This window comes from Zootoca vivipara, chromosome 15 (genome assembly GCF_963506605.1).
Source record: "Zootoca vivipara chromosome 15, rZooViv1.1, whole genome shotgun sequence".
In the NCBI taxonomy this organism is placed as follows: domain Eukaryota; kingdom Metazoa; phylum Chordata; class Lepidosauria; order Squamata; family Lacertidae; genus Zootoca; species Zootoca vivipara.
The window spans coordinates 30,078,227-30,098,400 of record NC_083290.1 but is presented as its reverse complement, the minus strand read 5'-3'; the positions used below and the strand labels follow the sequence as shown (position 1 = coordinate 30,098,400).

The 20,174-nt window shown below is 48.6% G+C and overlaps 1 protein-coding gene across 4 annotated transcripts in view; it reads left to right on the top strand.

The window, feature by feature from the left end:
- Positions 1-20,174, top strand: part of KMT2A (lysine methyltransferase 2A) — a 50,738-nt gene that overhangs the window by 25,128 nt on the left and 5,436 nt on the right. For all 4 annotated transcript variants that reach the window (XM_060268351.1, XM_060268350.1, XM_060268349.1 and 1 more), the window contains exons 13-33: positions 199-319; positions 664-777; positions 1,191-1,375; positions 2,590-2,763; positions 3,144-3,254; positions 3,881-3,954; positions 4,294-4,487; positions 4,886-4,992; positions 6,598-6,735; positions 8,164-8,322; positions 8,458-8,575; positions 8,672-8,750; positions 8,929-9,089; positions 9,865-10,023; positions 10,911-15,168; positions 15,760-15,843; positions 16,404-16,468; positions 16,828-16,998; positions 17,269-17,343; positions 17,832-18,006; positions 18,530-18,637. In XM_060268351.1, the coding sequence (XP_060124334.1) occupies positions 199-319; positions 664-777; positions 1,191-1,375; positions 2,590-2,763; positions 3,144-3,254; positions 3,881-3,954; positions 4,294-4,487; positions 4,886-4,992; positions 6,598-6,735; positions 8,164-8,322; positions 8,458-8,575; positions 8,672-8,750; positions 8,929-9,089; positions 9,865-10,023; positions 10,911-15,168; positions 15,760-15,843; positions 16,404-16,468; positions 16,828-16,998; positions 17,269-17,343; positions 17,832-18,006; positions 18,530-18,637 (6,830 nt within the window). The remainder of the gene's footprint in view (positions 1-198; positions 320-663; positions 778-1,190; positions 1,376-2,589; positions 2,764-3,143; positions 3,255-3,880; positions 3,955-4,293; positions 4,488-4,885; positions 4,993-6,597; positions 6,736-8,163; positions 8,323-8,457; positions 8,576-8,671; positions 8,751-8,928; positions 9,090-9,864; positions 10,024-10,910; positions 15,169-15,759; positions 15,844-16,403; positions 16,469-16,827; positions 16,999-17,268; positions 17,344-17,831; positions 18,007-18,529; positions 18,638-20,174) is intronic.

Below are 20,174 nucleotides of genomic sequence, written 5' to 3'. Positions count from 1 at the left end.
GCAATAAAATCGGTCTGAATCATAAACTGCTGGATATGGCAACCCCATCAACTGGCCATTGCAAAAGAGAGGCTGAGGCATGGTTTTCTGTTCCATGGCTCACCCGTAGAGGGCAGCATCTTTGGTCCCTGCTATGACTGAATCCTATGATTCCAGAGAGAGACCATGCAGCCCTTTATTCCTTGTCTGTCTTTCCAGATATGCACAAAATGTGTCCGCTGCAAGAGCTGTGGAGCGACAACGCCAGGCAAAGGGTGGGATGCCCAATGGTCTCACGACTTCTCTCTGTGTCACGATTGTGCCAAACTCTTCGCTAAAGGTGTGGAGAGACTGGGTGCATGATAGGTCTGGTCTGCTGCGGAAGTATGCTGTATCATGCTGAATGGCCTGGGAAATGCTGGCAGCTGCAGTTCCATGTGCAGATGCAGCCCTTGCTTTGCTAAATTCCAGTACTTCCTCTAGGGAAGCGGGGGACAGCAGCAGGGAGCACCATCACACTGAAAGGGGCAAGTATAGTACTTGCTGCTGGCTGTTAAGGGTGGCAGTGACTGATAGCCATTCTTGCCCTTTGCGTGGAATCCCCTGACCGCTAGACAGCCCTGAGTGTTTGGCTTTGTATACTGATGGTGGGAGATCTGGACCACCTCTCTGTTTTGCTTGTAGGGAACTTTTGCCCCGTCTGTGACAAATGCTACGATGACGATGACTATGAGAGCAAAATGATGCAGTGTGGGAAATGTGACCACTGGGTCCACTCCAAGTGTGAAAACCTCTCAGGTGAGGACTGCTTCCAACCCTGCATATATGGAGGAGTAGGATGAACATTTACAACCAGGAACCTTGTGCTTGAGATCCTTTTTGAAATTTCATCTTGGTCTAAGGGGTGGGTTGTTTCTTCTTGGACTAGGGTGCAGAAGCCAAGGAGCTGAATATCCTGAGCTAATAGTGCTTAGCTGTGGACTTTGGAGCCCAGCTTTGCAGGCTGCAGTTGTGCTGTGAGTTCCTGAGAGTGTGCAGAGAGACACTCACCCTGTTGAATCAGTTCCAAGACAGGCATTGGAATCCCTACAGCTGAGCCCCTTTACATGATGTAACCTCCTACCATGCTGCCAGATCCCCCAACAGATCTGACACTTTTAGCCTCCCGAGGCTTGCCCTCTGCCCCTAATGCTTGCCCTGTCTACCTTCAGATGAGATGTACGAGATCCTCTCCAACCTGCCAGAGAGTGTGGCTTACACCTGCATTAACTGCACAGAACAACCTCCTGCTGAATGGCGGCTAGCTCTGGAGAAAGAGCTGCAGATTTCTTTGAAGCAGGTTCTAACAGCCCTACTAAATTCCAGGACATCCAGCCATTTGCTGCGTTATAGACAGGTGGGCCTCCCTCTCCTTCTATGAACCATACAAATGTACCTGAATTCTGGCTGCTCAGAGTGGTGCTGTTGGACTTTAAAGCACAATATTCTTTCTAGTGTTTCTAGAAGAAAAGTGGCATTAGAAATGCAGTGGCAGGTGTGTGTGAGAGGGGGTGGGGAGAGGGAGAGAGGGTGAGAAGCCAAAGGTTCCAACCAAATGTTTGATATTCTGTCCTGCAATGGATCACAGAGGAACCCATAACATGAGCAGAACCCATATGGCAATGGCTACCACTCTGCCTTGCTATTTGCCAGCATGTGAGAGAGAGTATGTTCCAGGCAGGAGGGAGTCCATAGGAACATCTGTATCTGCCTAACCTAAGCCAGGCCATTGGTCAAGCTTGGACAGCACTGGCTGCCCTTCTCTGTGGCCTCAGTTGTGGCCCTTGCTCCATATCAACCAGGAAGGACCCTCCGTAAGAGCCATTCACCGTGGACCTTTCCTTCTCGTGTTTATTCCTTAAAGCGGTTTTTGCCTAGAGTTTTACATGGCAGTCAACTCAAGACTTAGCATGCATGATGTGAAGAATTGCTACTTTGCCTGTGTCTTGACTGCTAACTGTCATTTTGGGCCTTGAAAAGAAATACTTCCCCCTTTTGTGCTTCCTGCACCACTCAAGGTTGTATAAACTTCCATCATGCCCCTTCTGCTGTTTTTGTTTCCCCTAAGTCTTTTTTCCAACCAAGGAGACTAGCCAGAAAGGGCCTGCAGGACTCTGCCTCCAAGGGCTTCAGCATTCATGCATTAGATGTGGGTGTCTGTGTCTAGAGCTCTGCTGTGCATTACCAAGGCTACACTCATGTAGAGGCATTTCCTCTGCAGATGCTCCCACCTATGGTGTGAATGTGAGGGCCAAACTTGGTGATCTGGGGTGCAGTGCATCCCCCTCACACAATTCAGACATGAAGGGGTCTTGTCTCCTCCAGTCCTCTGTTATGCTGTACTTTTCTGCACCTCCTTTCAGTCAACCAGATCCTTGCGCTCAGGTAGTGCTTGCAGGCTTCCCAAAGGCATCTGGCTGGCTACCGTGAGAACAGAATGTTGGACTAGATAGGACTATTGGCCTGATCCTACAGGCTCTTTTGCTCTTAACCTCTATCCACAGACCTACTAATTAAATGCTTTGTGCTGGGCTGAGAAACTGTTGTACTCTCTTACCGTTGTGTCTCCAGGCGGCCAAACCCCCTGACTTAAATCCTGAAACAGAAGAGAGTGTCCCATCCCGAAGTTCCCCAGAAGGCCCAGACCCTCCTGTGCTCACTGAAGTCAGCAAGCAAGAAGAACAGCAGCTGCTGGACCTGGAAGGAGTGAAAAGAAAAATGGAGCAAGGAGGCTACATTTCTGTGGTGCGTTAACAATTCAGTCAGCATCCCCTTCTTGCTTTCATCATAGCTTCCATGAGGAGAAGGAAATGATGGGATATATACAAATCAACTTGCTGTTTGTGAACTGCATTGAAGTGGTCCTAAAATGCTACATTTTTGCTATAAATCCCCCCTGTGCCTTGAAGGTGCATGGATGTTTTGGCCATGCTACAGTGTTTTAATGTTGGCCATGCTGCTCTTCTAAAACATAGGCAGGGAATAAAAAGGATTTCAAAAATTGAGAAGGAAAAGGTGAATTTCTGCCACTTGATGTTCAGCACCCGTGGGTGGGGGAGAGGGGTGGATAAAGTATATCACAGAAGAGGATAGGAAGCTGATTTCTGTGTGTGTCTATCTTGCAGCTGGAGTTTAGTGATGATATTGTAAAAATAATCCAAGCAGCCATTAATGCTGATGGAGGGCAGCCAGAACTTAAGAAGGCCAACAGCATGGTGAAGTCCTTCTTCATTCGGGTAAGCCAAGCTGCATCTTAGTAAAGGTAAAGGGACCCCTGACCATTAGGTCCAGTCGTGACCAACTTGGGGGTTGCGGCACTCATCTTGCGTTATTGGCCGAGGGAGGCGGCATACAGCTTCCAGGTCATGTCGTGAACCAGAGCAGCACACAGAAAAGCCGTTTACCTTCCCGCTGTAGCGGTACCTATTTATCTACTTGCACTTTGACGTGCTTTCAAACTGCTAGGTTGGCAGGAGCTGGGTCTGAGCAATGGGAGCTCACACCGTCGCGGGGATTCGAACCACCAACCTTCTGATCGGCAAGCCCTAGGCTCTGTGGTTTAACCCACAGCGCCACCCCCTTCTTATTTTCAATCTGCATCTTATTTTCAATAAATTGGCAACTGGTGTACTGAAATTGCATCTTTAATACTCCCCAAGGAGCCCATATTTCTGTTCAAGCTACTGTGTGGCTGTCTGTGAAACAAATTAGGATATTGTCTCGGCAGACCTTTAAGTTCATAATAAATTATTCCTGACTGTAAATTTGCAGAGATCTTAGACAGTAGACTTCTTCAAGTGTTTAGCATTGAGTCCTGTAAAGCATTTCTAATACATTTGTGGGTGTTTTGTTTGTTTTTAAGCAAATGGAACGCGTTTTTCCATGGTTCAGTGTAAAGAAATCAAGATTTTGGGAACCTAATAAAGTTACAACCAAGTAAGTAACTTGTTCCACTTCCAGCACTCACTTGCTGCAATTGACCTGCCTGTTTCAGCCAAAGGTGGTGCCAGCGCTCTTGCCCCTTGGAAAGAAGATCAGAATTGAATTAACAGATGGGCCTCTCCTGCTTCTCAAAGCAACTGGCTGCAATTAGTTCCTGATCTAGAAAGTAGAAGTGGGTTGTGGTCCCTCTTGTACCAATCTGTGTCTTAGTCCTGCCCCTTGCCCTACAGAGAAAGCTTTGCAGGGAGTGAGGGAGCTTTACCTGCCTAAGCGCTATAGATGGCCCTCCTAGGTGCAACCAAGTCTGATGCTCTGCCTTTTGTTCATTTCTAGCAGTGGGATGCTGCCTAATGCTGTCTTGCCACCATCACTTGACCATAACTACGCACAGTGGCAGGAGCGTGAAGAAAACAGTTGTGCTCAACAGCCTCCTCTTATGAAGAAAATCATTCCAGCACCAAAACCCAAAGGTCCTGGAGAGCCAGATTCCCCAACTCCACTGCATCCTTCGACACCACCTATATCCAGTGAGAAACTGAGCCTTTTTGTCTGGGGGAAGTGATAGGTAATGAGGCGGACACTGGGGGAGGCAGGCTTTAGACCCTGGGGGAAAGCTGGGCCAGCTAGAGTCGGGTACAAAGAGGCTCTTTGCCTTATCCACCATCTGCCATGACTTCGAAGTCTGAACCAAGCCTCTTTCCCTGCCTCCCCCTTACATCTGCATAGCTGGTTAAATTGTGTTTTATTTTAAAGTGAAGTAAAACCTTTTCAATTCATGTGAGCAGCTAAAACTGTTTGCTGCTCTGAGCATTTGCAAGCTACTTTATTCTCCAGCAATCAGTTCCCAGCCCACATTTTCTTCCAAGCATTGTTTCTCAGGAGTGAACAGTCCTTTCTTTCTCTCTCTTTCTCTCTCTGTTCTGAGGTTCTGACAGAAGCTTGGAGGACAGCCCAGAACTTACCCCTCCTCCAGATGTGGAGGATAACCGGCAATGTGCACTTTGCTTGAAGTATGGCGATGATGGTGGGAATGTAAGTGGCTCTGTCAAGAATGTGTGTTGTGAGCTGGTTCTTGTTAAGGTTGAAAGGCAGACTTGATCCTTGTCACACACTCAGTCCAGCTGAGCCAGACTAATATTACCTTTCTTAAAAAATAAAAAAACAGGTTACTATCTTACTGAATTGTGGAAATGCTGTGGGTATAATTTAGCTGATAACAGCAAAGCATTTTACAAAGCTCCTTGTGATATTTTGGTTAGCAAACTCTTTAAATGGGGGCAGGTGATAATATCATCAGGTGGTTTCACAGCTAGTTAGAAAAGTGTCCTGTTAAGAGTATTCATCAGTGGTTCCTCATGAAACTGGAGGGATGTGGAGTGCTGCAGGCTTCTGTCCTGGGCCGGGTATTCTTCCAACATTTTTATCAATGACTTTTGGTGTGAACTGGAAATCTGATAAGGATTCCCTCTAATCCTCCATTTAAATATTGGATGAGGGCATAGAGGGAATCCTTACCAGAGTTCCAAATGGCACTGAACTTTGAGTGAACAGCTAGGACCCCAGAAGACAGAAGGGAAAATAGGCAGAACCCGACAAAAATAAATTCAGTAGAGACAAATGCAAAGTTCTGCACGAGTGTGGGAGGAATCAGTTGCACAAGGATAGAATGGGCAATACATGGCCCAGCAGAAGTGTATGTGAAGAGTATCTCAGAGTTGTAGCTTATCACAAGTCAGGGGTGTGATGTGGCTGCAGTGAGATCTTATTCCTCATTAACAGAGTCACCATCACGTTACAAGAAGGAATAGCTGACTTTATTCTGCGCTAGTCAGACCTCATCTGGAGTACTATGTTCATTTCTGGCACCATATATCAAGGAAGATGTAGACAAATTGGGATGGGATCAGAGGAAGATAGCAAAGATGGTCAGAAGTATGGAAGACAAGTCCTATATAAGGAACCAGTTATGCTTAGCTGAGTGAAGAGAAGACTGAGGTAGAACCTAATAGCACTCTACAAATCCTTGAAAGGGCCGTGTCACATGCAAGAGGGCGCAAAGGCTTGTTCTCCATGACTCCAGGGGTCAAAGGGTTATATCGCATAGAATTAAGTTACAGGAGGGTAGATTTGGATTGTTCTCGAAGCTACGAACATGAGTTTGACCAAATTGCGGGAGGCAGTGGAAGACAGGAGTGCCTGGCGTGCTATGGTCCATGGGGTCACGAAGAGTCGGACACGACTAAACAACAACAACAACAGATTTGGATTGAACAATAGAGGAAATTTCTTGACAGTAAGAGCAGCTGGACAGTGGAGGGGTGGTGAAATACTCCCCCTCTCTAGAGGTCTTTGAGCGGAGGCTGGAGAGCCCTCTGTCTGTTGGGGATGCAAAGGGTGGTATAAAAAATTAATATATCATAATAATAACCTAGCACTGGGTGTTCTGTTCTGAGCAGAGGGTTGGACTAGACAGCTGCAAAGACCCTCCCTTTAAACTGTCTGATTCCATGAGCCACCTTTATGTTTGCTAGCTTTTATTTCACTGTGGCTGTTGCAACATGTGCCCAGCAGTTGTGGGGTGGGGAGTGCACTTGACTGATTTCTGGGTGTATCTGGTGGCCTTCTGCTTTCTTGCAGGATGCTGGCCGTCTCCTCTACATCGGCCAGAATGAGTGGACCCATGTGAACTGTGCCCTGTGGTCAGCTGAAGTTTTTGAAGATGACGATGGCTCCCTGAAGAATGTGCACGTGGCAGTGATCCGAGGGAAACAGCTGGTGAGTAGGAACAGGTTGGGCTCAGGAGTCTGTCCAGGAATGAGGATTTACATTTCAAAATGTTTCTCTTCTGCTGTTACAACGGCAAAGAAGAATATTGGAAAACCCACAGCATGTCTCAATGGAGAGACAGCTCATAGTTGACATTAATGGCCCAACTTAAAAAAGAGCAAGAGCCTCACATTGCTTGATTCTCCACAGTTGAAGTAATGGGCTTCACAGGATGGTGTATCTGAAAAGGACAGAGATCCTTGAATTCAGCTTCCAGCAGTTCCAGACTGCAAAGAATCAAAAGCACTGGTTACTTAGAGGTCCCAAGCCCGAAGGAAATCAGATTAGCCTCAACTAGAACCAGGGCCTTCTCAACACTGGCCCCGCCCTGGTGGAACGTTCTGTCTCCTGAGACCAGGGCCCTGCGGGACCTGATTTCTTTCCGCAGGGCCTGTAAGACAGAGTTGTTCCGCCTGGCATTTGGCCTGGAGCCAACCTGATTCCCTTCCCCATTTTCCCTTTCTTTTTCCCTTTTGTATGAGGCTGCATTTTTAATTTTTGATTTAATTTTGATGTATTTAGTTTTGTTGTTGAGTTATATTTTAACCAGTTGTTTTATATTTGGTGTTAGCCATAGCTGTCGAGTTCTCCCTTCTTTTAAGGAAAATTCCTTTATGCTGAATAGGCTTCCTTGAGAGAAAAAGGAAAACTTGACAGCTATGGGTGTTAGCCGCTCTGAGCCCGGCTTTGGCTGGGGAGGGCAGGGTATAAATAAAAATTATTATTATTATTATTATTATTACTACTTGGACATTTGCAAGCAGCTCTATTATAGTAGCATATGAACCAGCTCATCACCTGGCTTCTGCAGCAGACAGATGTGAGCATATGACCCACATCTCCTTGTAATGATTAGGAAGGGGTGTCTTCTGTGGACTCTCAATGGCCTGAAGTGTAGGAAGTAACAATCACAGGTGGCCAGCTTGGGCTGCTGCCCTGCAACTGCCAGCAGTTGAGGCTGGTGGCTGTGGCAGCTTTTTCGTGTTCTCAATCAATCACTGATCCTTTTTGCATGCTCCAAAATAGCTCTAAACTGTAAAAAAAGAAAAACCTTTCTTCTTAATTGGAATTAAATTGGGAAGTCCAGACAGTATGTGAGCTTGTAAATAAATAAACAAACAAACAAAAATAAGGCTGCACTCAGATTACTAACAGGTTTTTTTGGGACAAGATTAATTGTGTTTGCTAAATGAGTGGTAGAACAGCAGCAGTTCTATTGCTTTCTTTTTGTTTGTGGGCAACCTGATATGCATGTCATAGATATCATATTAGGGGTGTTGCTTTTGACAGTGCTGCACTAGTCCAGTTTATTTGTTTAGGCCATGGGCCATAGCATCAAGATGCTTTCCCTAAAATCCCAACCCTCAAACCTTGCAGAGATGTGAATTTTGCCTGAAGTCGGGGGCCACAGTGGGCTGCTGCCTGACCTCCTGCACAAGCAACTATCACTTCATGTGCTCCCGGGCCAAGAACTGTGTCTTCCTGGAGGATAAGAAAGTCTACTGCCAGCGCCATCGGGACCTGATCAAAGGAGAGGTGAGCCCAACCACCACCACCCGGGCTTTGCCCAGCTGTACTCCCCCCCTCCCCATTTCCCTACTCAACTCAGCTCAGGCTGTGTGTTTTCACCTTAATACTATATAGGCCTCTTTTTGTGTGTGCTTGCTGTAGGTGGTGCCCGAGAATGGCTTTGAAGTCCTAAGAAGAGTCTTTGTGGATTTTGAAGGGATTAGTTTGAGACGAAGGTTTCTTCATGGTCTGGAGCCAGAGAACATCCACATGATGATTGGTGAGGGCCCTCTGCCTCTGGCCTTGGCAATGTGCCTGGTGGAATTTAGTTACTGCCTTCCTCACACAGAACTTTGCCTCTTTGGTTTTCTTGTAGGGTCCATGACGATTGACTGCCTCGGGATTCTGAACGATCTGTCTGACTGCGAAGACAAGCTGTTCCCCATTGGTTATCAGTAAGTAGGAGCTGTCTCTTGAATAGGCAGCAGCAGAATCCATGTCATTTCCCCTGGAAGATGCCGTGAGGACCACCCAGGAAGTCTTTGGCCTTCCTTCTCCTCTTGCCCCAGGGAAGGGCTTTTGCAGGCATGCACAGCTCTATGTAGAAGTTGTAACTTTCAAATGTTTTCCCAGGTGCTCTCGAGTGTACTGGAGCACAATGGATGCTCGGAAGCGCTGTGTGTACACTTGCAAGATCATGGAATGCCGCCCTCCTATCCTTGAGCCAGACATCAACAGCACAGTAGAGCACGATGACAATAGGACCATCACGCACAGCCCCAGGACACTTTCAGGCAAGTTTCTGCAGGCATGGCTTGGCTTGAGATTGTGGCCTTTGTGCCAGACCTGTGGGTGCCTGTTTTTTGTACTGCTCAGCTCTTCCAAAGACAAAATCTTCCTTCTTCTGGTCAGTTTTTGCTATGGGACAGGGCTTGTAATACCTTTTGGTGACAGCAGTAGCAGTACACACTTGAAGTAGGGCAAAAGGGTTCCCTGGTAAAGATCACATCCTCTACTTTGGCTATAGTATTTGGAGTGGCTTCTGGCCCTTGTTCCATAACTGAGTCACAGAATCATAAGTGTTGGGAGGAACATCGGGGGTCTTCAACTCCCAGCTCTGCTCTGTGCAGAATGACACTCCAGCATTTGCCCAGGTGTCATGCATTTCTGGAGACTAGATTATGACATGCTTGATGTGAAATAACAAGGGACTTTGTCCTTCTGAGATGTTTGGGGCATGGTGGGGTGTGTGCTTCTACCTAGTACTCTTAATGTTTGGCCCTCACCTGCTCCCAATGACACATAATGTCCAGCTTTGCATTCTGGTTTTGGCCTAGATGCCAAAAGATTACAGCCTATTTTCTTTTTTCTCCCCCCCCTTTTTTTGCTTTCTGCCTCCCTCCATGTATAAAGATTTTTCTGTCCACATTCCCTGAGGGAGGAAGAAAGGATGTTATTGAGGGGAAAGGCCTCTAGTACTCCCCTACTTCCCTGAAGCTGTTTTGTTTAAATGCACCCTGGGTTTTGCCTGAATCCATAAGTTCCTTATTTCTTTTTCTTCTTCATCAGAAATTCCAGCCAGAGAAGGCCATGCAGTGTCAGCGGTTGTGAGTGCTCCCTCTTCAGACTTCCTGCCACATTCTCAGAACTGCAGGGCTCTGCGGATCAGAGCGCCAAGTTTTCCTCCTGCCCTGCGATCTCCTGGTTCAAGGCCATTGCCCTCTGCAGGTCTGGCCCTCCACCTCCCTCTGCTGTTTTCTCTGGCTTTCTTTGACTTCTGTTCTTTCTTTGTTTAGCAATTTCTTCAGGCTGTTCTCAGTGGTATGGAACCTTGTTTCCACCATCTCTATTGGGCTTAGGGCTTAATAAGTGCTGCGGTGCAAAAGACTTGTTGTCCATCCTCATCATCAAAGGCCAAACGCTGAGGATGCTGGTAGAGGGGCGCATCTTCAGTCATTTCCCCTCTGCTTACTGGACATCTCACCTACATACTTAACATGTAGTTTTTCCTCACATTTAACCTTGTCATGTGAACCATGCTTGAGTTGCTGACAACTTGTAAACCTCCCTGAGCTTTTGGGCTGAGGTGGGCTCCATTTTTAAACAGAACTGAACTAAGAGCCTTAAACCACGCCTTGAAGGATAATGTTATTTGCAAATTCTGCTCACCGACAGTCCTAGCTGGTGACTGACTCACCTTGTGAAGTCAGAAGACCTGGCCTAGATGAGAAAAGGCCTATCAGGATAATGAAGCTCAGAACTCCACCTGCAGCTCAGACGGCCACCCCCTCCTCTTCCCCAGCCATAGGAGTTTGTCAGGGGGCTGGATCAGAATTTGAAAGAATCCCAGGGAAAGTTCAGTCTGCTGTTCTTACAGTTAAGAAATATTTCTGGGTAGGCAAGACCAAACATGCTCCCATGCAACTTGAAGCCAGAAGGAAAAAGTTAGATAGAGTGTTTGTTTCAATTAAGCCAACAGTAGAAGGAATAATTAGATCAAAAAAGGGGTTGACTCTGGGGGTTTGGGCTTGTCTGCATAGATCCAGATATTTGCATTCAGCAGATGACCTCAAACACAGTTCTAATATTCCTCCCCACCTTCTATCTTTTCCCAGGGAGCCCCACCCACATTACACACGAGATCGTGACTGTGGGAGACCCCTTGCTGTCATCTGGACTTCGAAGCATTGGCTCCAGACGACACAGCGCCTCCTCTCCTCTGCCCCCTCCACAGCTGAGGTCCTGGATGATGCCTTCCAGCAGAGCTGGGGCCACTCACTCCTCCAGGCACAGCATCTCTTCAGCACCCAGCCTGTCTCCCTTGCCAGAGCATGACTTGAGCACAAAGCTTGCAGAGCGTTCTTCGGGCCCAGCAGCTGGACGCATTGCCACCCAGAGTAGCTCTGCCCCTCCCTGTGGTGGTCAGAGGCCAGCAGGGACAGGTGGAGGAGGCACAAGCACTTCCTTGGAGGGAGCGCTGTCATTAGAAGCAGTGGGGCCTCCGGGGACAGAGAAGACCAAGCTGATGAGCCAAAAAGACGCAAGTTCTTCCCTGGGTAATTTGAAGGCCAGTACTCCTGTGCAGAGTGCTTCTGGCACCGAGCCAAACACCAGCAAAGTAGGGAAGCTTCCGGAGCCCTCTTCTGGGCTGTTTTCTTCCAAAGAGGCAGTAGCCTTTCCACCTTTACACCAGAGACCCCCAAAGAAGGAGCAAGAGCAGCAGGTGGATCTTGTAAAGCCAGAAAACTGCTCTTACGAGGATCCAGAAACGAAGATCTCTAAGCTTTCTGGGGCAAGTAGCAGATCTCCTCCTTCCATAAGTGACCCAGCACCTTCTGCAGGCAGAGATAAGCGGCAGCAGAAGGGGAAAAGGGGAGCCAAAGAGAGACATTCCAATAAACTCTTTACAAATCCGAGCCTCCTCACACCTAGCAACAAAGACAGCGTGGAGCCAGAATTCGTTCATCAAGCTGTGACGCCTGAGCATGCGAACCAGAAGCTCTGTAACAATGTTGTGGCTTCAGAGAAAGCCACCGATAGACAGCTGCTTAACCAGAAGACCTCCAAGGCTCCTTCCCAGGGCGAAGTGGCCACTTCCAAGGATCTGCAGGCTTCCCAGAAGCGCACAGTGAAAGTCACATTGACTCCTCTCAAGATGGAAGGTGAGAGCCAGTCCAAGAACATTCAGAGGGAGGTTGATGTAGAATCTCAGCCTAAGGAGACCAAACCAGCTTCCCTGGCACAATCCTCTTCCACTCCAGAACGGTCAGGAAACGGCTCCCTGGTTCAAGATAGCCCAAGTTGTGCTTCAGTCCCCGAGGCTCCAAGCGAGGCCTATCAGAGTCTTCCTGTTCAGGAGAGCAACTTGATGCTCCAGGAGGCAGCCAAAGCCCAGGAAGATGGGGCTTACAAGCGGCGGTACCCCCGGCGTAGCGCCCGGGCCAGATCCAACATGTTCTTTGGGCTGACTCCATTGTATGGCGTGAGGTCTTATGGGGAAGAAGACATTCCCTTCTACAGCAACTCCACTGGGAAGAAGCGGGGAAAGAGGTCTGCTGAAGGACAAGTAGATGGTGCCGATGACCTCAGCACGTCGGACGAGGATGACCTTTACTACTACAACTTCACCAGGACAGTGGTCTCAAACACGGAAGAGCATCTTGCTTCTCCTCACAACTTGTTCCGGGAGGAGGAACAGTGCAGCCTTCCCAAAATATCTCAGCTGGATGGTGTGGATGACGGGACAGAAAGTGACACAAGCATCACGGTGACAACCAGGAAAGTCAATCCAGTGACCAAAAGGAGTGGAAAAGAAAATGGAACAGAGAGCTTAAAACTTGATCGGAGCGAAGAGAGTGGGGAGAAAGCACAAGTCACCAAGAGCTCAGCTGGCCACAAAGCAGCCGAGCCCAAGATGGAGAACTGCCGTGTAAAAACCCAGAGCCAGGATCCTCTGGAAGCTCAGCTGAGTTCTTTAGAGGCCAGCCGCCGCCCTCGTGCCAGCACCCCTTCGGAGAAGACCCTGCTGGATACCTTCAGCACAGAGCTGCTCAAGTCCGACTCCGACAATAACAATAGTGACGACTGCGGGAACATTCTCCCGTCTGACATCATGGACTTTGTGCTGAAAAACACCCCCTCCATGCAAGCCCTTGGAGAGAGCCCTGAGTCATCGTCCTCCGAGCTCCTGACGCTGGGAGACGGGCTGGGCCTTGACACCACCAACCGGGGCAAGGATATGGGCCTCTTTGAGGTCTTCTCTCAGCAGCTGCCAACCACAGAGCCTGTTGACAGCAGTGTTTCGTCATCCATCTCAGCAGAGGAGCAGTTTGAGCTGCCTCTGGAACTGCCTTCTGATCTCTCTGTCTTGACCACTCGGAGCCCGACAGTGCCCAGCCAAAATCATGGCAGGCTTGCTGTCATTTCAGAGTCCTCGCTCTCCTCTTCCTCCTCGTCGTCAGGGGAGAGATCACTCTTAGCTTTGCCTTCTACGGAGTCTGCCGAGAAGAGGGTGACTGTCACAGAGAAAGCTGCCTCCAGTGAAGGGGAGCCAGCTCTGTTGAGCCCACGAGTGGACCCAAGCCCTGAAGGACACCTGACTCCTGACCCCTTTATTCAAAATCACATGGAAGCAGAGCACATAGCCAGCCCCCCATGTGGACCAGGAGAACCAGGCCGTTCAGCCAGCCAAGACTTGGCCAGAAATAGTGGGACACCTGGTCTCCAAGTGCCAGTTTCTCCAACCCTCCCACTTCAGAATCCTAAGTATGGCCCAAACTCCACAGAGAACCCTGGCCCATCTCAGATTTCCAATGCTGCTGTGCAGACAGCCCCCCTACACCTCAAGGCAGCTGCAGAAAAGCTCCTGGTGGTTAACCAGAACATGCAGCCATTGTATGTCCTTCAGACTCTTCCCAATGGTGTCACACAAAAGATACAGCTGACCTCCTCTGTCAGTTCTGCGCAAGGCGTGTTGGAGGCCAGCGCTTCTGTGCTTGGGCCCCTGGGCCCAGGGCTGGCACTAGGGACCGGTGTAAACCCCAGCTTGCCTTCCTCCTCCCAGCCTCTCTTTCCACCAACCAGCAAAGGGTTACTGCCGATGCCCCATCACCAACACTTGCACTCCTTTTCTGCAGCCCCCCAAAGCAGCTTCCCATCCTCCCTTGGCAGTCCTGCCTCAGGACTTCTGATTGGTGTCCAGCAACCGCCTGACCCCGAAGCAAATCAGAGAGCCGAGATTGGGTCCACAGCCACCACGCCACCCTCTGGCCTCAGCAAGAAAAGGCAAATTTCGCGCTTGCCATCGCGCAAGAACAAAAAGCTCGCCCCTTCCGCCATCACCCCGTCTGACATGGTCCCCAACATGACGTTGATAAACTTCACTCCAAACCAGCTCCCCAGCCATCCAGGCCTCCTAGATTTGGGAACTGCCAGTAACCCTGCATCCCACAGAACTGTCCCCAATATCATCAAGCGTTCAAAGTCTGGGATAATGTACTTTGAGCAGACCCCTCTGCTGCCCCAAGGGGTGGGAGCAACTGCAGCAGCAGTTGGAACACCCCCTAGCGTGGCTGGGCCAGACAGCGGTCTTCTTGCAAACAGGCCAGTGGCAGGCCTAGCCTCTGCTGGATCCATGCTGAATGTAGTGTCAATGCCGACGTCATCAGCACCTTCCACGGGCACACCAGTCCCCAGCGGACATGTGCTGGGGAGGGGGTCCGTTGCACTACCTAGCTCTGGGCTGCAAGGAGTATCTGACATGGGCTCCATCAGCAACCTCTTAATCAAAGCCACTCAACAGAGCTTGGGTCTTCCGGAGCAGCACAGCACAGTGCCACCATCTGGCTCCGGGATGTTTTCACCACTAGGCGATGCCTCATCGGCTCAGTCCACAGTCTCAGTGGCGGGGACGGCAGCATCCAGCATCTGTGTCTTGCCTTCTGCACAGACTATGGGCATAACCACTGACCCCGAAGGATCTTACCAGCCTGGGCCTCTGACACAGATCCTGGCCAGCAAAACTGGTGCCGTCCCGCCTCAGGTGGACCTTGCGCCATCCCAAGCTCCTCCGCATTCAGGCTTTCCCCAGTTGGTGGACACCACTAACCCTGCAGCACTGGAGCAAAACAAGACCTCATCCGCCACGCGTGCCAGCTCAACTTCTCCCGCGAGTTCCGCATCCTCTGACCAGCTGCTTGGAAGTTCCTCCATGAAGGTCAAAGCCAAAGTAAAACGGTCTCAGCCCTCATCAGACAGCAGCGTCAGCAAAGGGTCTGGGAAGAAGCACAAGATGTCTCACTTCTGGTCCAGCTCCCCTGAGAAGCACGTTCCCCAGCAAGGCACCAACTCTGCAGCCCAGGACTTGGCTGGAGGGTAAGAGAGGGAGCTCTTTGGTCTCCCCCCTGTTTTCCCAGCCCCTTCTGAACCCGTCATCCTTTTTATTTCTTTAGTACTTCTGCTGTAGAAACTTCTGTGACAAAGCCTAGATGGAAAACGAGCTTCATTCAGAAGCCAGCAGGCAGTCTGCTTGTCTGCCAATGTACATTTGAACCAGGAAGCTGTCATGTATTTGATGCAGCTCCTGAATATGAGCTGTGATGCTTGAGAGCCTTTTCTTTGAAGGAAAGAGGGAGAAGCTGCTTGAGCTGCTAGCTGTTCATGCTACTGATCTGCTTTATTTGCGGCAGTGGGTGTGATGGGACAGTACTAAGTGGGAAAGGGGGGGGGTAGAAATTAGCTTTGACAGCCTCAGTGGCAGCTCAAGATCACCTCTTTGACTCCATATTATTATGATAGCTTCCTTTAGAAAACCCAACAGATACGTTTTTAAAATGGAGTTTCTCTTGTAATAAATGTTGCTTCTTGGAGAGCCAGAGAAGTCAGTCTTGCATTGGCTGCAAGTGGAGCATTACCTAGCTTGTGACCAGTCATTGTAGTATCCCTGAATAATCTTGTCTGTTCCAGGATTCCTACCCTGAAGATGCACATTGAGGAAGAAGAGGAGGGGGCCGCAAGTGTAGAGCAGCCCCCACCCAAAGTGGCAGGCAGGTAAGGCAGTCTCTCAGGTTGTGGGCACATCAATAGTGGCTGTGTTTTATGTATGCTTGCGGTGCAGGAGGGATGTTGGCAGGCAGAGGAACGCATGTGCCTGGCTGCACAAACATTGTTCTGCCCCAAGGAAGCAACCATACTTCTTAATATGTTTTGGGCAGTTCCAGTGAAACATTGATAACCAGAGCCTGCAGTAGGGTCACTCTACTGCTGACCTCAGAGGCTTTAAGTTTTCTCTACTTGCCTAAAACATGGAGACCCCTCTCAGAAAGCTCCAAGTGATGTTCTTTGCATTGAACGTCCCAGTTTTCCACCTACCCTACAGTTTAGAAGGATGGGCAATGCTGTGCTGTGGCTTGGTCCATTTTTTGGAGCGCTTGCCACTCAGCCAAACATAAGTAGCAGACCTCTCCATCCAGTGCACACTCACAGTTCACAGTGTTTTTGTTTAGCTTCTCCCTTTTGCATCTGCTGGGGAATCAAAACTACTAAAAGACTTCCGTTGTTGAAACAGGAGTGGATTCTTGCATTGTTTCCAGCTGTTTTTCTCTCCACAGGCAAACGGCATCTGTTCCAGAATCCCAGACAGCACAGAGCACTGCAAGTGAGCAAGAGCCCACAGGTATGTTGACCATCAACCTCGAGTACAAACTGAGCACCAATTCACAGACGTTCCACTTGGAAAGGCACATATATCTTCAAAATAATTTTTTGTTTTATTATGTTCTTATACCTTGCTGGAAGCTGCCCAGTGTGGCTGGGGAAACCCTGCCAGATGGGCAGGGTATCAATAATAAAATTATTATTATTACTCCCTATTGTAAGTTTGCCCTATGATTCTCCTTGTATGACAGCTCTGCTTGAGAGAGCCCTTGGCAGCTCTCTTAGTTGATGAGAGCCTCTCCCTACATTCTTAATGTTCATTATTTGGTGACTGGCTTTGCCAAGGACTCTGGAGATAAGATCCTGTTTTCATTCCAGACTCCAGAGCTTCTGAGGATGAGGAGAGCACTTTCAGCTCCCCACTCATGTTCTGGTTACAGCAAGAGCGAAAGAGAAAGGAGAGCCTCGCTGAGAAGAAGCCCAAGAAAGGACTGATTTTCGAGATCTCAAGCGATGATGGATTTCAGATCTGTGCTGAAAGTATTGAAGGTGGGAAAGGGGGCAGGTGGGGGAGTTGACATCTGCTGCAGCTGCTTTGGGGTTAGATGCATTTTCGCTGTGCTCATCTTACAAAAGTCACCTTTGACTGCTTTGCACCTTTCCAAGTGCTGCAGGGGACAGCCCTGCGTGAAGTTTGCAGGAATGCAGAGCCACCTGGCATCAATTGTGAATTTTACGGTTTAAAAAGGAGCAAAAGAGAAGCTTTTCTGGGACTCTCCTCCCTCCTACTGAATCATTTCTTGTTTATCTTTATCTCAGAGGCCTGGCAATCCCTGACTGACAAGGTTCAGGAGGCTCGTTCCAATGCCCGTTTGAAGCAGCTATCCTTCACAGGTAAGAAAGGCAGCAGCTGGGTTGGAAATTCCAAACCCCTTGAATGGATAGGAAGGCAATAAGAAAGTGCCTTGAATGTCACTGCTGTCCTGTAGGCCATGATCTAGGCAGGGACTTTCCCACCTGGGCCTGCTTCCTTGAGCTACATAAACACTAGAAAGAGTCTCACAGGATGCCCTGTTTTCTTAGGATACAGTACTTTGGTTGCACAAACAGTTAAGGACAAAGAATGGGGTTTGTGCTTCTTTTGGGACACCCTCTGCATCATTTAAGCCTGTGCCTGGCCGTGGAGATTTGGGCCCATTTGAGCTGCTCCATCAAGTTTATTGAGCTGCTTCTTGCCTAAAGGCTGGGCCATGTTGCCGCCGCCACCACCACCAGGCTTCTTCTTACAAAGAGGACTGAAGGGAACCACTGGGCTCAGCCTGGGCTGGACAGCCTCTTCTACCAGCAAGCTGCCTTCCTTGCCTACTCTCTCCTTATTCCAGGTGTGAGCGGATTGAGGATGCTGGGGATTCTGCACGATGCTGTTGTGTTCCTGATAGAACAGCTGTCTGGAGCAAAGCACTGCCACAACTACAAGTTCCGGTTCCATAAGCCAGAGGAGGCCAAGGAGCCCCCAGTGAACCCCCATGGCTCTGCCAGAGCTGAAGTACACCTCAGGTCAGTGGCAGGCCCTGCTCTCATAAAACCAAAGCACCTGCATCAGAGATCCTTCAGTGGTTTGGGGGTGAGGCTTTCTGTAGAGAGACAGTGAAAATAAATTATTGTTCAAATATCAGTTGGGGGGGGGAGGCACATGAATAGCTTGTTATCATTGAACAGACTTGGGCCCAGGTGCTCCCTAGTTTGCATATAGGAGGAATCCAGGAAAGAGAGGGTTAACTGACCTAACTGTCCAATACAAGGAGGGTCACATGATGGAAGACCAGAGTATCTCTACCCTGAGGGAGGAAAAGGTTGCTAGAATCCCACAGAAGGCCCTACAAAGGGGCTGCTGTGGCTTTAGCTCAGACCAGACACTTTGAAGTTTGTCCACACAGTATGGGGAGCCAGTGTAGAGCCTAGTGGGCAGCCAGTCTGGGAATGTCGCATTGTCCTGGAGGAGAGAGGAGCATTGTGTGGCTTGTAAGGCAGCCTGTTAACCCTGAGAGCCAGTCTAACGCCTCTTGGATCTGCATTGCAGGAAGTCTGCCTTCGACATGTTCAACTTCCTGGCTTCTAAGCACCGCCAACCACCAGAGTACAACCCCAACGATGAGGAGGAAGAGGAGGTGCAGCTGAAGTCTGCCCGGTACATAGCGGGTGCGGAGGCGAGTTGGTGGGGAGGGATAGAAGACTGCTCCTTTTTGATCTCGTCGGCAGTGGTGGGAAGCTAAAGAACGGGGAAGGGGTGCGGATTTTGCCTCCTGCAGCTGCCCCATAAGCCAGCCTCTCAGCAGGGCTTCCTGTTTCCGGCGGTGAGAAATGACTGACTCCCATACGATCAGACCTCAGCCGTGCCGGTAATTCAGGGTTGATACGGGGCTAATTAGCCCTGGCAGACTCCCCAGGGTGGAGGAGGACTGTCTCGTAGACACGCAGATTGTCCAAGATTGTCAGCTTGCATCAAGGTGCAAGCGGCAGGACACTGGGTCCCAGAGCATGACACGGCTGCCACTCTCCGAAGCCACTCTCATAGCCGGAAATATCTGTTTGATAAAATAATTAGATTTGGACAATAAACAAACATCGTCTGGACTGAAGAAGATTGAGAAAAAAAACTGTAGAATTGCACAGTCCCTGGTGTTTAAGCTCAGACTTCAAAGAGATTCTCATCATGCTGTTTGGATTACGGAGGTGATTGGTACGTTCTTTTTTTTTTCTCAATACAGAATTGTTTTTCTATGCCAAGCCTCATTAAGAATTCTTTTTTTAAAAAAAGTACAGATGGACTTCTATATATAATTAAGTATTCAATTGCGCAGCTTTACTTAGACTTGAAAGACTTGATAAAGATAAAAGAAGAAACAAGATGGCGCTTGTTAATATGACGCAGCACAGAAAAATGAGAGTTCCTTCCTTTTTCTAGGGAAGTGGGAGATGCTTGCTGGCTGACTTTGTAGTGACTTGAGACAATAATTTGGGATAACATACAGTGCATCTGTTTGCAGAATTTCATTATGAGCAAGAGAGAAGGCTAAATGGATGTCTAGCAGCCCCCCTTCTAGGGCCCAGAAGGGGGGGTTGTGTGGTCTCCGAAAGCTGATTGATCGCCAAATGACTTATATCTGTGGAATACAGTTCATTTACATTGCGATATTGCAAACAGCATGCCTAACAATTTTCAAGCGACAGGCTTGGACAACAGCCCGAATTGGAATAACTTAACAACATGGGAGTGGCGTCATTAAACTCTAAATGATAGACTTGGACAACAGCCCGGATTGGAAGATTGGAATGAAGTCAGGAAAAGCTGCACTGGCAAATAGACAGTTGGAAAAATACATATTTACAAATAAAGCTATATTCGATGGATGAAAGGTTATATGATTTCTGACATGATTGAGAATTGCATAGCAGGGATTGAGAACTTTAAAGCGATAAGATCGGAATGTGGAAAATATGAGAACAACAGAAGAAGGCAGGAATGAAGATATTGGAGATATACTTCAAGAAGTCCAGACTATGGGAAGCCCAGAAAAAATAATAATAATTTGGACTGTAATTTGGGTTGGGTTTTTTTTTAGTTTATTGTTTTAATTGGATTATGATTATGGATATGTTAATTGGCAGTTTTTCTTGGAAAATTAATAAAAATGATTTTTTTAAAAAGCCAGCCTCTCAGCAGT